General features: G+C 36.1%; 1 protein-coding gene across 3 annotated transcripts in view; it reads right to left on the bottom strand.

Moving 5' to 3' along the window:
- Positions 1–12788: 12788 nt before the first annotated feature.
- Positions 12789–17031, bottom strand: part of SLC28A3 (solute carrier family 28 member 3) — a 50465-nt gene continuing 46222 nt past the window's right edge. For 2 of the 3 annotated variants that reach the window (XM_081945000.1, XM_081944999.1), the window contains exon 18: positions 12789–14987. In XM_081945000.1, the coding sequence (XP_081801126.1) occupies positions 14867–14987 (121 nt within the window). In that variant the 3' untranslated portion in view covers positions 12789–14866. The remainder of the gene's footprint in view (positions 14988–17031) is intronic. The other variant, XR_014174712.1, reaches the window with a different exon arrangement.

Raw genomic sequence — 17031 nt, 5'->3', positions numbered from 1 at the left:
ACCGTGTCCGCTGCTGAGGGGAACTACAGCCAGCTGGACCATGAGGCTTTGGCTGCAGTGGCCAGTGTAAAAATGTTCCATGAGTACCTCTACGGCCATGATTTCAAACTAATTACGGACCACAAACCACTTTTGGGCTTGCTGGCTGGGGACCGACCTACTCCTGTGTCATTATCCCTGTGAATGACCAGATGGACCATTTTCCTAGCTGCCTACTCCTACCGTCTCATCCACTGACCTGGCTCCACTTTGGGGCATGCTGACACCTTGAGTCGCTGCCTGCTGCCAGAATTTCTTGCAGACCCTACCCCTGAGTCGCCAGTACTCCTGATTGACTGCTTAGAGACTGGTCCTGTCTCATTTAGTGACATTGCCCGCCACTCTGCAAAAGACTCCACCATTAAACAAATTTTGAACTGGGTGTGGAGGGGGTGGCCCAACCTTCATTGGATTGTACATACTTGTTCTGTTACAATAAAGAGCTGTTGTTGCCTTTAGCCTGAGTGTGCCTTTCCATTATCCGATCTAACATACACCATTTCTGACAAATGGCCAATTTCGCTGATGCTTTTTTGCTCTCCAAAATCAAAGGTGAACTGTGACAGATAATATTTTGTTTGGGTGCTTATTTGTCCTGTGCTTTTATGTTTTTAGTCATCCAGCAGTGAGATTGGCAGAAACATATTGGGTAGATAAATAAATAAATAAAACATGCAGTATTAGTTTAGAGCTAAAATAGAATTCATATGCAAAGCCTGTGTATCTTATTTTTGCAACATATATGTGTCAGTGTAACACAAGTTCACTTTAAATATTAAACTGTGCATTTTTTTTATCACACAAACAAGTATAAGCCTAAGCAACTGGAATGGATTGATTACTTTCAATCCCTAGGAAATATATATATATATATATCTTATTCAGATGGTTAATGACCATATTACCCCATGTTTAATTTTCTAGGACATAGATAAAAGTCAGATTTATAATATTAATGAAGTTTAAGCCTCAGTCAAGTCACAACAATAAAGGGTCATTAAGTTTTAGAAGAAAATTATCATGTGGACGATTCTAAAACAAGCAAGTCTTCAATGCAAAATATATTCAATTTTATGTTTGTCCTTTTTTAGGTTGATGTTTGTTTGCTCTTTGGAATCCATAAAACCCAGCCTATCTGGGTTTGGGCTGTTCCTGCTGAGGTAGAAACTTTTGAAGATTGATTTGAGTATCAAATACTTTCCATTTGATTTTGCTCCAAAATATGAAGGGAATGCAAGCACAATATTTTTTTAAATTTCAACTTGGGCAGAAACCAATTTTTTTTAAAAAAAGTTCGATACAGAGTGCAATGACTGAGGCAGCTTTGTTTTCAGGTTTCAAGTCCCTTTGCTTTTATTTTTTTTACTCCCTTGGATGTTGTGTGTTTCATCCAACGATGTAGGTAGTTTTAAATTACAGCTGGATTTATACTTGTTAAAGATGCAAAGCCCCAATTGCTGTCTGCAAATCTAATAGTTCAGTTCTGTTTGCAAATAGAAATCACCTCAGGATCTCGTCCTCTTTTCTCCTATTCCATTTTAGATGCTAACAAAGTGCTCAAAAGGTAGCACTTCCTCGCTTCTTTTATTGTCCATGTTAACCTGCCTAGTGAAAAGCTCAAACATTCACACATTATTTCCTTTCTTTTAAATAAATATTTTGTTAGAATGTTAAAGTACAATGAAGTGAAAAAGAATGAAAAGAAATAACAGTGAAAAGAAAAAGAAATATTAGAAAAAATAAAATAAGTAAAGAAAAGAAAGAAAACATTGAAGTTTGACTTCAACTTTTCTTTCTATTAAGTAATTGCCATCTTACTTTTTCTTCTTCTTTAACCCTTTCTAATCTCCAATCCATAAATAATCAGTTTTGTCTTTTCTTGTTTTAGCAAAAAGTCCATATAAGGCTTCTAGTCTTTATAATTGTTTTTCTCTGACTTCGCCATTTCTGCAAGCGGTGTAAATTTTTAAATCCAATTCTCTACTGTGGGTATTTTGTTATTCTTCTATCTTAATGCTTACAATAATCTTGCCACAGTTACAATATACAGTAATGGTTTTTCATATTTATTTTCGAGTTCAACATTCACAAAGCCACATACAAATAATTTTGGTTTCATTGTAATATGCAATATCTTTTGCATCATCATATAAATTTGCACCCAAAATTCTTTTGTTTTTTTCACAAATTCACCATGTATGGTTAAAAAGTTCCTCTTTCTTTTTATACTTCTAACACTTGTTTGCTGTTTCTTTATACATTTTAGACAATTTAGCTGGAATTGTATACCATAGCCACATCATTTTATAAAGCTTTTGTTTTAAATTATTACAGTGTAAATTAAACGTATAAGACTGTCTTTTCCATAGCAATATTTATATTATAACCAAAGTCTGAAGCCCTTTTAACCATACAGTTTTACTCTGTTCATCCTCGGTTCTAAAACCTAGCAACAATTTGTACATTTTAGGTATTGTATAAAAATCATTTGTGTATAAGTCTATTTAATTGTTTCATTCTTGTTTCTGATTGTGCTTTTGTCCATATTAAACTTTATTTTCATCTACTTAAAAGAAAAATATTGAAAAGAATGTCCTTCTGTCACTAATTATTCTCTTCATCGTCCTTTTTTCATCTTGTACTAATAAGTCCTCATATATTAACCATCATTTTATAGCCGCTCTTTTGCTTCTATAAAAACCTTCTTGTCAATAAAGATACTTTTGGACAAAGTCAGGGATTATATTTATTCCACATCTTAACATGTTTCTCAGGTAATTATTCTTAAAAATCTACATTTACTCTCACTTTGTCATAAAAGGTTTGTACATTATTTTCTGATCATAAATTAGCCTAATTTTATTGCCTCAAAGAATTTCAGAAAAAATACAGGCTCTTTAAATTTGGAACAATTTAGAAGTATCTCAGTCAGGCAAATATGACTGATAGAAAAAAAGAAAAGAAAAACAAATTCATAGCTATTAATGTATTTGGCACCAACTGTTTCTTCTTTTTGAGATAATCAAATCTAACTGTCCTGTGTGTAGAAGATGAATAAATAAATGTGTATTATTACTAATTCTTTGAATTGCCTGTTGCAGCTGCCCAGTATGTTCTTGTGAAAGCTTCCTGTGGGATTCATCAATTGAAGAGCATAACTAAAAATATTTACAATAATAAACAAAATACTCTATGTGGTCAATTGAATTAAAACAAGATTTTTCTCTGAAAAACCTGTTATTCTCTTCTTATTTTTGAATGGCCCAAACAAATTCATTTGATGAGCTTTACTGAGTCCCTGTATGAGGTAAAACTGGAGAATTATTATAATTCCTATAATTTTTAGAGAGTATATTTTCTTGTAATTTCTATATGTATAAAACCAGGATATGGTCCTTGAGATATTGCAAATGGAACTGGCACTTAATTCCTGAGAGAATGAAAGCACAGATGGGAATGGGAATAATATAATGTTATTGTAAATTAGAAGGAGGTATATTTCTATAAACATTATTTATTAGAGTTTATTGGTAGTTATTTTATATTTATTTTTTATAAGTTGTTTTGTTTTATTAATCCTAGGAATCAAGCCATAATAATAAGTTAGTCACTTGCATTCACTCACAGTTGACTATGGTAGTTCTGAGGGAACTGACTGGGGTGAAGACTAGCCCCAGATATCTGACAATGGTTTGAACCTCTTGGGCCTAAGGAAGTGGACAGGGTCCTGAGGACTGCTAGCTCATCTTTCTCTTTAGAACCAGGCCTCTCCTGGTTTGTTAAGACAAACCCAGGATTGGCATTTGAGTAGACCAGGGGTGTCCAAACTTGGGAACTTTAAGACTTGTGGACTTCAACTCCCAGAATTCCCCAGGCAGCTGGCTGGGGAATTCTGGGAGTTGAAGTCCACAAGTCTTAAAGTTCCCAAGTTTGGACACCCCTGGAGTAGACTCTAGGTCTGGTGAATTCTTTGAGTCACAAGGTTGTTCCTTTACCTTTTAAGGAGGATTTGATCTGCCTGCTACCCAAGAAGCCATTTCTGGACCTCACAATACTGGATAATTTTCATCCAGTACACAATTTCCACTTTTTGGAGAAGGTGATTTAGAAATTGGTTGTGCAGCAGCTTCACAAGGCCTTGGATTTATTAAATTTATATGCTACTCATCTTCCTGATAATATGACTTTGAAGTGTTTTTATACATTCTATATAATTTCTCTGGCATCCTGTACCAAAGATACACAATTTTTAAAAAATGAACAAGGAAAGGACTTGAGATCATTCACAAGTGCTCCAGCCAGCTGTTCATCAGAGATAATGGTCTCTGACAGGTTTAATACTCTGAAAGATAAGGGAATAGCCACCTTGCTCAAATTATGGTCAGTGCCTTTAAAAGGACAATAGGTTTTCATATTTCCTTAACCACCACCAGAAATTACTTAACAGAATTACTTAATAAACAGAAAAAGGGTGATTAAAACTTCAATTTTAGAAAGCTACAAACAAATTAAGGTTCCAGATAGATCTGAAATAAGATTTTGGAATTATTTATAAAGAATCCTTGTTTGAATTTTAATTTTTTTAAAAAATACATTTTATTTTATTCAAAATAATAAATTATTAATTTTGATAAAAAAGACAAGACTTTAAAATTTGTACACTAGGAGTTTATTTGTTCAGTGTTAACACAGATATGTTGTTATTGCTGATAATCTTTAAGTGACTTTTGGTGACATCAAGACTGAAATAATGATGTTTAATGGACTTGTTTATAGATAAAAGATGGATATCAGAAGATCAATTGTTTCATTTTAAGAGAAGGTGTTACTAAAGTTACTAAAATTGTTCATACTCATGATAAATGTGAGAAATCTTCTTTATATTTCTTTTCTTTTTCTTAGTATATTTTTATTTCTTTTCACTTTCTTTTTTGGTTTTTTGTGTTTGTTTTTTTCATCTTTTTTTCTTTTTTTTCTTTCAAGTTCTTTAAAGGTTGCATTAGTTTTATTTTTACTATAGAAAAAGGGAATAGGAGAATAACTCGATAAATTCTTGGCTTTTCATTTTCTGTAGACTAATACTTGCTGCTCAATTGCTTGTAATTGGGAGCACCATATAAACCCAATAATTAATGGACAAATAAACAAATAAAATATTCCTCAGGAACAATTATAGTCATTACAATTTATTTTTTATTTTTTTAACAATGAAGATTGTATTCCACACGTGGATATTCTAGTAAACAGAAAAATGCTTTTTAAATGGTAACAATTATTCCAGAAGTATTGGATGTAGAATGATTTGACTGTACCCTAACTTTACAAGAAATCTATGATATTAGATGCTGAAGTAACTAACTTTAGAATGGAATAAACTTTTGAAGATGGAAATAACTCCTATACCATTGGGGATTTTTTTCTGGTGTCTTATGAAAACAAACCCTGCTACCTTCAAACAATGAAGCTTGAATCACTTTGAAGGTAGGGAGAGATCAGGTATCAAGTATCTACAATTTATCACCCATTTTCTCTTTTACAGGTAACAATCTTAAGGCAGCATATTTATAGTAACAATCTTATTGTGCTGATAGTAATATTTTAATAATTTCATTGTTAAGATGATGATCAAAGTATTGCAATAACTGATCCAGTACAATCTTGGTCCATGTTGGTGCATCGTTTTCAGATAATAGACTCATCTTTATTTTTACAAATTTAATAACCACAAGCCAATCAGGTTATTTTATGGAAAAAGCTTTTGATGTGGTCCAAATCAAGTTCTTTGTTCAAACATTCCAAAAGTTTGTATTTCTTATATATTTCATTTAATGGATTATCATGTACGGGTAGTTCTTGACATGATAATTCATTTAGTGACTGTTCAAAGTTACAACAACACTGAAATAAGTGACCGATGGCCAGTATTCAAACACTAGGTAACTGACTCATATTTATGACGGTAGCAATGTCCCAGGGTAATGTGATCACCTTTTGCGACCTTCTGACAAGCAAAGCCAATGGGGAAGCCAGATTCACTTAACAATCATTTTACGAACTTAACAACTGCAGTGATTCACTTAACAACTGTGGGAAGACAGGCCATAAAATGAAGCAAAACTAGCTTAACAATTGTATCACTGAGCAACAGAAATTTTGGACTTAATTGTGTTCATAAATCAAGGACCACCTGTATTATCTTAATGCTTCTGTACATTTAATCACAAATGTGATTATTTCACTAGCAATTAAAATGCTATGAAGATGTCTTCTACGTTTCAGTACTAGGATGTTTGTAAATAGGCATCCTGAGGAATGGCCACTGTTTGCTTATAGTAGTTTGCTTATAGTATGTAGCCTGAGGCTGTCATTTCCCATAGAAAGTTGACTTAAGTGATAAGTAGAACTTTTCAATTAATGGAACCTTTCAATGCTTCATTTACTAAAAGAGTATATCCTTTTGGCAAATGATAAGTTTTCCATCCTGTTAGCATTTCTCAATATTTTAATTTGACAAAGTTGGGCTAATATTTTTGAGTGAATTATAATGATTGAGTTATTTTTTTCTATATATCACATTCCTCTTATGTTTACAGTTCCTACTTGGTATCCTTTTAACAATATAAGTTCGCTTATTATTACTTTGAGTCAATTAAAAATTTAAAAACATCCCAAAGTTGCTTTTTCAAGAGGCAACTGGACTTCCTGATTTTTCTTTGAAGACATTTCGCTTCTCATCCAAGAAGCTTCTTCAGCTCTAAAAACATATTTCTAAAACATTGAAGAATTAAGAAACGAATCTGAAGTTACTCAGAATACTTTTTGGTAGGTGATTCAATTTAAGCGTTTGTATTTGTGTAAAATAAAACACACTATTTTGTTTCTTCTGTTATAATTCTTAAAAAAAGAATTTCAGAATCTTAGTTCAGATATTATTGCTGTTTCTGAAAGTCTGCATCATGAGAAGTGCTTGAGGAATTAACTCCTAATTCCTCAAAATGTAACTCCTAAGGCAGTAATTCTCTTTTACACAAAGTGAAATGAAGCTGATGAAACCAATACTAGTTTAGTCACATAACTTCTACAATGATGCATTTACATGTTCCAATCCTGTCAAGCAGTAGGAGATTGTTTTAAATAGTATGAAATTCTATGGCATTAAAATTAGGTTAATTCAAAATTTTGTTTCAAATATATTGGACACCTTAGGGAATGTTTAAGATGGTTGCAGTTGACATGCTGATGAGAATGGAAAGTAGAAACTGGAACATTTGCTCATTTTGGATAAGATATATTATTGTCACATTCTGGATTGAAATAAATAGTCTTGTTTTTCGGGGCTACATTGTATAGAATTTGGAATCCAGAATTGAGGGTTTTATCATAAAACATATTACAAAGGGAGGAGCACTCTCTCCCTAATTTGTATTGTTTTCAACTTTTCCCATTTTTTTTCCTCACAAAGAGGCAAGGAAAACGGCTTCTGAATGATATTCAGTTAATTTGTCCAGTATCACCCTCAAACAGCATATACAGTATACCAAAGCTGGCTTCTTCTTAGAGGTCCTAATAAATGTGTCGATTAATCTTGGATAGAAACTTTCTTTTAAAATGTGTAAGTTGCATCCTGGATTCAACAATACATGAATCATGAAGGGAGTAAGAAGGTGAAATATTTTAAAAAAGAACTTCCCTGATGAAACCCTGCCACCTAGTGTTTCTTTTTCAAGAATTAGAAAAGAAGAAACAGTGATGTGCTTTATTTTACCCAAACAGAAACTGAGTTTCTTAAAACTCATCATTGTGCTTCATCAGCCTAATATTTATCAAGTCTGGATTTACAACAAGGATGCTGTACGATTTCTTTTATCTCTCTCAAAAGAACAAAGCATTGCATCAGATGAAGGGTGGGAGGTAAGGAACAGACACACAGTTCCGAATTAGGTCTCTGTGTTACAAAACTCAGGCTGGATTTCCCCTCCCCCCCTGATATTATTACTACCCTCACTACTATATTTGACAGGAAATCAGTTTCCATCTCAAAACATTAAGAAAAGTAGCTATGAATTCTTTGGGCATAGGCATTTGACAAGGAGAGATGAGTAATTTTTAAAGGATTAGGATTGGAGGTGGATTCCTACCAGTTCAGACCAGTTCAGCCAAGTAGGTAGTAACTCAGCCTGCCATGCCCCTAAACCGTTTCTATCAGGGGTGCCATAGGCACCACCATCTTGTTCTTTGCTTGCGCAGAAGCATTCTTTTACTATTGTGCATGCAGTAGTAAAAGATCTTGCAGGGAAGGCATGCGCAGAAGCATTCTTTTACTACTGTGCATGCATGCATAGCGCACATCAAGCGCACGTGCATCCGAAGCATGTCCTTGAGCAAACTGGCAGTAGCAGAAGCTGGAACCCACCCCTGATTAGGATGGTAAAAGAGCCAGCTGCTAGCCGAAATCATGTGGTCTTCCATGTTTAGCAGCAATTTTTAAAAACAATGAATATAATGCAATGCTTTCCCCACTTAAAATATGGACCTCACAAGTGATCTTTTAGATACCTTTTTTCTTTCTTTCAGATTATCTCATTGTAGATTTTTTAGTATCAAAAAACCCCCAAAAACCCCTACTCAGATTGTTGTATCTAGGCTGCAAGTACTTTTATATTCTACGTATGACCAAAAAATGTATGCACGGTCTCTACTTAATTATTTTCCTGTGCAATCTGGAGGTCCTCCTGGACTTATGACTCCTGCTTGACTCCTGACAGTCATGGCTGGAGGGCCATTCCACAATTTTGTTTTGTGTACCAGCTGTATTAGTTCTTGGATTAGTGGGTCCTGTTTACACTCACTCGTGCCTTGGCCACCTTCAAGTTTGACTACTGCAATGCATTCTTCATGAACAGCACATGTTACAACTCTGCTCCACAACCTGCCTGGTTGCCAGATTGTTTCTGGGTCCAATTGAAGGTACTAGCTTTAACTTTTAAAACCCTGTATGGCATGGGACCAGGCTATCAGAGGGACTGTTTTCCCCACTTACATCAACCTGTCCCATCAGATCATGCAGGGAAGGCATGCCATGAGTATCACTGACCAGGGACCTAAATTTGGTGGATTTCAGAGATGTGCCTTCTCTGCTATAGCACCTGCCTTATGGAACATCCTTCCCACCAAAAACAGATTGGCCCCATCCCTTTAGTCATTCTCCAAAACCTGAAGATCTGGATGTCCTTGGAGATTCTCAGTCATGGGTCTGAGGGCATCCTAAAAGAAGCTTTTTGGATGAGAAGTGAAACATCTTCAAAGAATAACAAGAAAGCCCAGTTGCCTTCTGAAAAAACATCTTGGGATTTCAAGATCTAGTTATGTGACCAGGCCTGGTCAACTGGAGACTTGACTAGAGGACTCCACTATTGAGGGGGGCATAAAAAATTCCCCTCACTTTAATTGTACTTTGAGGACTGTAGAAAGTTGGCACCCACCCCTCTCCTAGAAGAATGAAATATTCCAGGAAATATTAAAAAGGCAGAATATTATATTTCTCTGGATGGGAAATGGAGAAACATGTTTTTAAAGAGCAGCTCCCTGAAGCTCCCTGCTCCAGCAGATATTTGGTACCCATCAAGCAGGACTGGGCCAGCCTATCTACAATTAGACCTTCAGCTCCAAGGTGATAGGATTAAGACATGACCCTCCAGGACATAATAGGATTATCTATCAGCAGAGCTCACCACATGGCACAACAAAGCCCCTTCATTGCATCACCCAGCAAAGTTCAACCAAACGTATCTCAGACAACCTCAGCTATGCCCCCTGCATAGCCCCCTTTGAGTCTGACAACCAATATAATACATTTCTTGCACAGGAGCAGGAAGCTCAAATTCAAAGCCCAATGGAGGATATAAATACCCCTCTCTCTCTCCTCCATATGTTCAGCTGTTCAGGGCCTCAAACCCATGTGGTCCTGTCCATCGATAAACCATCTTTCCAATCAGCCTTCATGTTTCCAGTGTCTTTCTCCCCACTTGGAACCGAACCAGATGGTTATTTTTTCCAACAAGGGCATTTACTACTATTTTTTTTTACATTTTACTCACTGTTTAAATATTTTTAATCTATTGTTGTGTGTCACCCAGAGTTGCTTTTGGTAAAATAGGTACCTATATAAATTTGATTAATAAATAAATGAATATAACTCTTGACTTGTAGCTCTCTTTTCCCTAAGCTAGTTAATAAAATTATTTACATTACATTGTGCAAAAATAAAAAACATACTTGTGTCAACATTTCAGTTCTTTAACAAAACAAGAAAGTTTTTCATTGAGACCTTAAAAAAGAAAAGCTGTTAGATCAGTTTTTCCTATAAAAATTCTTATTTACTTACAGGTTCCTGTTTACAGCTCTATATCTTGGCAAAATACACACTGAAAAAGGTCTCTCCAAATTAACATTTGAACAAAGTGAAATTTGAACACAGATGGGCAAAAAAAGAGAGGCATCTGCTGTGATTTAGTTGGAAGTTATATGCAAACGGGGAAGCTTCATTCTGGATTTCCTTGCAGTAGAAAGAAATTACTTCTTGTCCCAGAAAACCTTTGTGGAATCACTTTGGATCATCCAAAGTCTTTTTAAAAAAAATACCTGGAGATTAAGTAAACAAAGGAATCCCTGGTTCATGAACTATTGTTCCAATCTAAGTAATTTTATTTTCCTCGTTCAAGTCATTACATTTATAATTAAAAGCTATACCTCTATTTCCTTTATCAAATTGGCAGCTTCCTATTGTTTTTTTTTTCTAAACAGGGAAAATGAGTAGAACAAACTGAGCTCATTCACGTCATATGTTCTTTATCCGTGTCAATTCAATTCAGTTATTGCACTCATAGTCCAGAGACCGGAATAAATAGAAACACCCAATGAATATACAAGTAAAAATTCTAGGATAAAATAATAAATAACAATTTAAAACTTTGATAAAATCCAATCTGTTCTAACATGGCCTAACTATACTAAAATTAATAATCCATAAACTGTGTGGCCCGTTGTTATCTTAACACTAAAAGGGAAAGGAATAAGCAATGCAAAGGGTTTGCCACATTTGTTATACAACATAACTATTGTGGATTAGACATGTGTTTCCGATGAATCCCCAGTGCTGCTGCGCAGAATCTAGCCACCTGCGCTGTAGTTATGGATCGTTCTTCCTTAAGTATCTGTAGTCACTTGCCGTAAAACAATTGGCAAGATTATTTGGTTTTGTACTTACTGAGGGAATATGCATAGAATGATATGCCTTTTTGTTGATATAATGAATTATTTTGCTGTGAGGAAGTGTAACATATATCAGAAAATGCTTTTAAAGTCCAGGTTTCTAACAATATTGCTCAGATCTTTCCAAAACCAGTGAGAAATTGAAAAACATCATGTAGCTGTACTTGAAAGTTGAGCATTAATTTTAATTAAAACTAGTTCATTCCCCATATAAACTATTATTATTTTCTTAGTATTCATTACTAAGGTAGCATTTCATCTATGCTTTCATATAGCAGCCCTGGATAGAAAAACATTATTTCAAAAATTTGACTGATAAAAAGTTTTGCTGGTTGGGAAAATTCCTTTCATCTGTATAAAAATACAATTTCGATGAATTCAGTTCATGGTTCACTCCTTTATTAGGTTGGAAAAAGGCAAATTCCATGTTAAGAAACATCAGGAAAATTAAACAAATGAATTAGTAATAACTTTAAGGAAATCTAAAGTGCCTCCATTTCTGCAATCATGTGTACAATCCTGGTCATTACATTTAACTACAACAACAACACTACAACAAAACCCAGCCACAAAAAAGCCTTGAATGGGAGTATGGGGTAAGGGAGAAGCTCAAGACTGCATCATCTTGATTCTCTTTATAGTATAAAAGGGGAAGGGGAAGAGAAAGAAAATTGTCAGGCTTTCATGCTTCTTTTATTATACTCTTATAACGGTAGTTCTTGTGAAGTCTCTTTCTTGACCTGGCCTACCTTGAAGGACTGACATGTGCTAAACTCATATTTACCAAGTTTAGGCGACCTTTCCTTCTACATGTTTTCTAGATGTACTGAAGTTCTATTTCCACAATGCAGCATAGATTTTAAAATTACTAGAACTGAAGTTTATCATACCTGAAGAGTACTGCACTGAGATCAGACAAATACCAGTATGTCAAGAATATCAATAGCAATGTTATATATTATATATATTAGACTTATATACTGCTTCATAGTGCTTTTACAGCCCTCTCTAAGCGGCAGCATATTGGCCCCAACAATCTGGGTCCTCATTTTACCCACCTCGGAAGGATGGAAGGCTGTGTCAACCTTGAGCCTGGTGGGATTTGAACTGAACTGCAGCTAGCGGTCAGCTGAAGTAGCCTGCAGTACTGTACTCTAACCACTGCGCCACCTCTGTTCCGGAATAATTGTTATATATTTCCAGGATCAGAAACAACATATCACCAACTGCAGAACAACAAATTCTATTGCCGCCATATTGTTGTGATTATCTGAGTAGAAAATATATATGTTCTCATCTCACAAGAACTCCCCCCCCTCACACACATATGAACTCATATACAGCATATTTTTTGTTACACAACTAAACTACAAGAATTTAAACTTGCACTTTAAAAACACACAATAATTCTATCAGATGTTTTTTTGAAGAATGAGATCAGCAATTTTATATGACCAGAAAGAACTACGCATGTAGAAAAGAGTTTATTCATTTTATTAAAAATTAAATGTTACCATTAGAATATATACAAATTTCAGAATGATATATTTTATCAACAGGTTTTCCATGTTGTAGAAATAATGTACAAAATAACCTTGGAAAATATTTTGAAAGTAAAAAAATGACTGCTTAAATATTATTATCATTTATCATTTTTAAAAAACACAGATATTTGACAAAGCTCTATTGCAACACCCGATAATTTAAAAAACCCAAGCTTTTATTTAAAAAAAACATTTTTCTCTCTCTGTTCTTTTCTATTTAAAAATTGTTTTCTATTTCTCTTTTTTCCTCTTCATTAAAAAAAAAAGAAAAATAAAGGATCAAAGATATCTATTGCTGCGTGGCAATTTCCATGTATTTATTCATGAAATAACAGAATAGATACTATGATCTATCAAAATCTCCACTGCAATGTTTTTCAAATTCAACAACTTGAAATTATGTGGATTTCAGTTCCCAGAATTCCTCAGCCAATATGCATGCTGGCTCTGGAATCCTGGGAATTCAAGTCTTCATAATTTAAAGTACTTCTTTGAATGAGGGGATTGTCTTTTTATCTCTTAAATAGGCCTTGGTTTGCCCTCTCTTTGCCTTAATAGACCCCTCCATGCTGGACAACTTTCATTCAATATTTAACCTTCCCCTTTTGGGGAAGGTGATTGAGAAGATGGTTAGCTAGATTGTAGTTTCAGTGGGCCATGGATGAAGTGGATTATTTGGATCCTTTTCAGTCAGGATTCAAATCCGCTAATGGGATGGTAGTGGCATTGGTTGTACTTTTGGATGATCTCTAGCTGGCACGATGGGGGTTGTGCATCTATCCTTGCTTTTTTGTAAGATTGGCAGCAATACAAATTGATAAATATATAAAAGTAATTGAAAAAGAGCTTACTTATTTAATTATTTGGCATTATACCTGTTAATATTACCCCCAAAGCTCATTAAGAATCTGGCAGAACAAATTCTAATAGTGAAAACTGTGTTTTCTTTTATAGATCATATAATAGTACTTACATTGATATTTTGTGAATATTCTAGCAACAAAAGTGCCTATGTGCCTATACATTTCATTAATTTATACCCATGACACTGCATTGTAAGAATAGAACCTGTTCTATATATTTTTGGATGGTGGTGATGATGATGGGAAGCTGATTTTCAAGTGGAACTGGCTTTCCTTGATTAATTAATGAAAATATTCCCAGCTTATAACAATTATACATTTTGTTCTTACATCAACTGATATATAGTATGTAACTGTTAAAGTAAATAACAACTCACTTCGGCGAAAGAAGAAGGGGTAGGAAAGATAGCCCTTTGATTTTGTTTGGCACAAGATGGCCAAGAGGGAAACTCTGGCAGGATTTCATTATTATACCCTATAATACCAAAGTGGAGTTCCATAAGTTTGTGAGTTTCCTGTTTTCTGACTTGGATTTGGAAAGAAGCTTTCCCATATGGGAAAAAGAAGCAGCTTAATTCTGAGCAGACATACTTAGGATCACATTAAAATAACAATCTTCTCTCAGTAGAACAAAACAGGTATCTAAACAGAAATTGAAAGGTGTAAATCAAGCAAATTTAGAGTCATTTTAAGTAATTGTTGAATATTTTTCTGACTGGTTCAAATTGAATTAATGCGACTGAATGTGTCCCCATCACAGGCTGCATTTTAACCAAGGTTAGTGGTTTATTGCATCAATGTAATCCAAATAGGCATTACTGGGAATTGGGTGCGAACCAGACCTTTAACCTACAATGTGTTGTTAAGTTATTTCCATAAATCCAAGATGGAAGCCATTTCAGATTCCAATGTCATTCTAAACCTTAAATGTGTATTGTGATATATGTGTGTGCAAGTTTTTTTTCCTTAAAAATATATCAATATGCCCTTCATCAGCAACATTATGACAATAGAGGGTGCAGATAGCTAACATTCCAGTTTAAGTTAAAATAGTTTTTTTCCCCTGTCTACGTTAGCAACAAGATCACCCCATTTTCATTTTGTCTTCATTTTGTTCATCCACCATGAATTTGAATTCTGTACAGCAGCTTAAGATAATGGAGCGACTGAGCTGCAATTAACCTTGGATGGGCCCAGAAGTTGACAGCATTGGTGCAAGGATTTTAAATCGCTGTTAGACTTTGGGAAAATCTCTGCAGAACTGTTGCCACTGTTTGATAAAAATAGAGAATGATTTAAAAAATAAGAAAGAATAATAAAGTTACTTATCATACTTAACATTTCATCAGTGGATTAAAACATTATTATAAACTGTAAAACAGAAAATACAATGGATAAAATGTCCATTATGAATAATATTTTCAAAATGTTCTTGCGTAACCAACAGCTTGTGTCATTGGCAATAAATTGGTATGATTATTTCAGACTAGCTAGAACAGAATAATAAATTTAGCAAATGTAACAAAACTCGCCAGATTTCTTTGAGAGGTTCCCATTCTCCCTAAATTAGCATTGGCCAGTGGGAAAAATTCTGTGCATGCAGGAGTCTTTGTTTGTGTATTAGCATCCTGCTTAGAGTAAAGTTGCTTAAAATAAGGATATTAACTGGAAAAAACGAAAAGATGTAAACTGCATTTCTCACTAATATTTCTGCTCTTGATCATACATCTATAAGATTTCCAAATATATACACCAGGTAAGAGAACTCTTAATGTATTGCAAATGCATCACTGAAGATAAAAAAATTACCACCCATCCATTGACCATCTTTTGACCATCCTGTGACCATCTATAGACCAGCTACAGACCAGCTACAGACTGATGGACTGGTCTGCTACACCCATAATCCCCACCTAGGACTTATGGCCTTTTACCATCAGTATCCAGGCCCTGGCTCCCTATATCCCTCTGCATTTCCCTTTCCTCCTGGACTCAGTGCTGTATGCAGCACCTATTTTAACATCTTTGTAAAGTAATTTTAATATCTGTAGCACCCTCAATTCGATCTGAGGCCCTGCTGAACCATGGTTTATTTTTACTCTAGGGTAGACCTGATTTTATTGCGGGAGTCCCCCCTCTCGCAAATATGGCCCTCTGCCCTTTCAAGGGCCCACCTTGATGACGGATGTATTAATCCAGAGAGGTGGAAGAAGAGGAGGCTCCGGGGTTTTTTGTGTAAATGTTTTTTAAAGGTTTTAAAGGGATCCAGGGCGGGGGGTGGGTCTAGCCAGACCAGGAATAGGAATAGAGCCAGACGAACAGGTGGGGCTGAGGAGGAAGGGAGCGGAGCGGGGGAGGGGAGGCAGTATAACGTTCCTTTAGAGGGTTCCTATATTCCAACGGTCGCAGGAAGGGGTAGATGCGAGGACAGAAGAAGATCCTGCAGTCGGTTGGGAGACCGGGGGCGTTGGTTACGCCCGGTCGTTTGTACCAACCCCCGCATCCTAGGTGGTCAGGGTTTACAGAGCCGTGGCATAAGACTGATGTTATGTAACGCAAGGTCCGTTGTTAATAAGGCCCCCCTCATCCATGATCTGGTTTCTGAGGGGGAGCCGGACCTTGCAGGGATCACGGAAACCTGGTTGGGCCACGAGGGGGGTGTGCCCCTCGTGGAAATGTGCCCATCAGGATACCGTGTATTCCATCAGCCTCGTGCCCGGGGTAGGGGTGGTGGGGTAGCGGTCATTATACGGGAAGCCTTGACACCGAGAGAATTCATCGTACCTCAGATATCCGGATGTGAGACTCTAGGTGTGAGATGGGGCCCAGGGAGTCAGTTGGGCCTGCTGATTGCATACTTGGCTCCTCGCTATGCTTCAGCGGCCCTGCCTGAGCTCCTCGAGGTGATTGCGGAGGTGGCAGTTGAGACCCCTAGACTATTAGTCATGGGGGACTTCAACTTGCCATCGACGGGTGAATCATCCGAGGTCGCTCAGGAGTTCATGGCTTCCATGACAGCCTTGGACCTGACCCAAATAATTCAGGGCCCCACACAAGAAGGAGGACACATGCTGGACCTTGTTTTTATCTCTGGTCGATGGAAGAGTGATCTGGGAATAGGGGATCAGGTGATCACTCCCCTGTCATGGTCAGATCACTCGCTTCTCCGGCTGGACTTCCCTGACGCCACCCCCCATCGCGGGGAGGCGGAACCAGAGGATCTTAGATGGTTCCGCCCCAGGCGACTGATGGAACCAGACAGGTTCCAGATGGAGCTTGGGCCACCTCCTGTTGCCCTGACCCGCTCCCGGACG

This window comes from Natrix helvetica (genome assembly GCF_964273705.1).
Source record: "Natrix helvetica genome assembly, chromosome: 2".
Taxonomy (NCBI): Eukaryota; Metazoa; Chordata; class Lepidosauria; order Squamata; family Natricidae; genus Natrix; species Natrix helvetica.
This window is presented reverse-complemented; position numbering and strand designations above follow the sequence as displayed.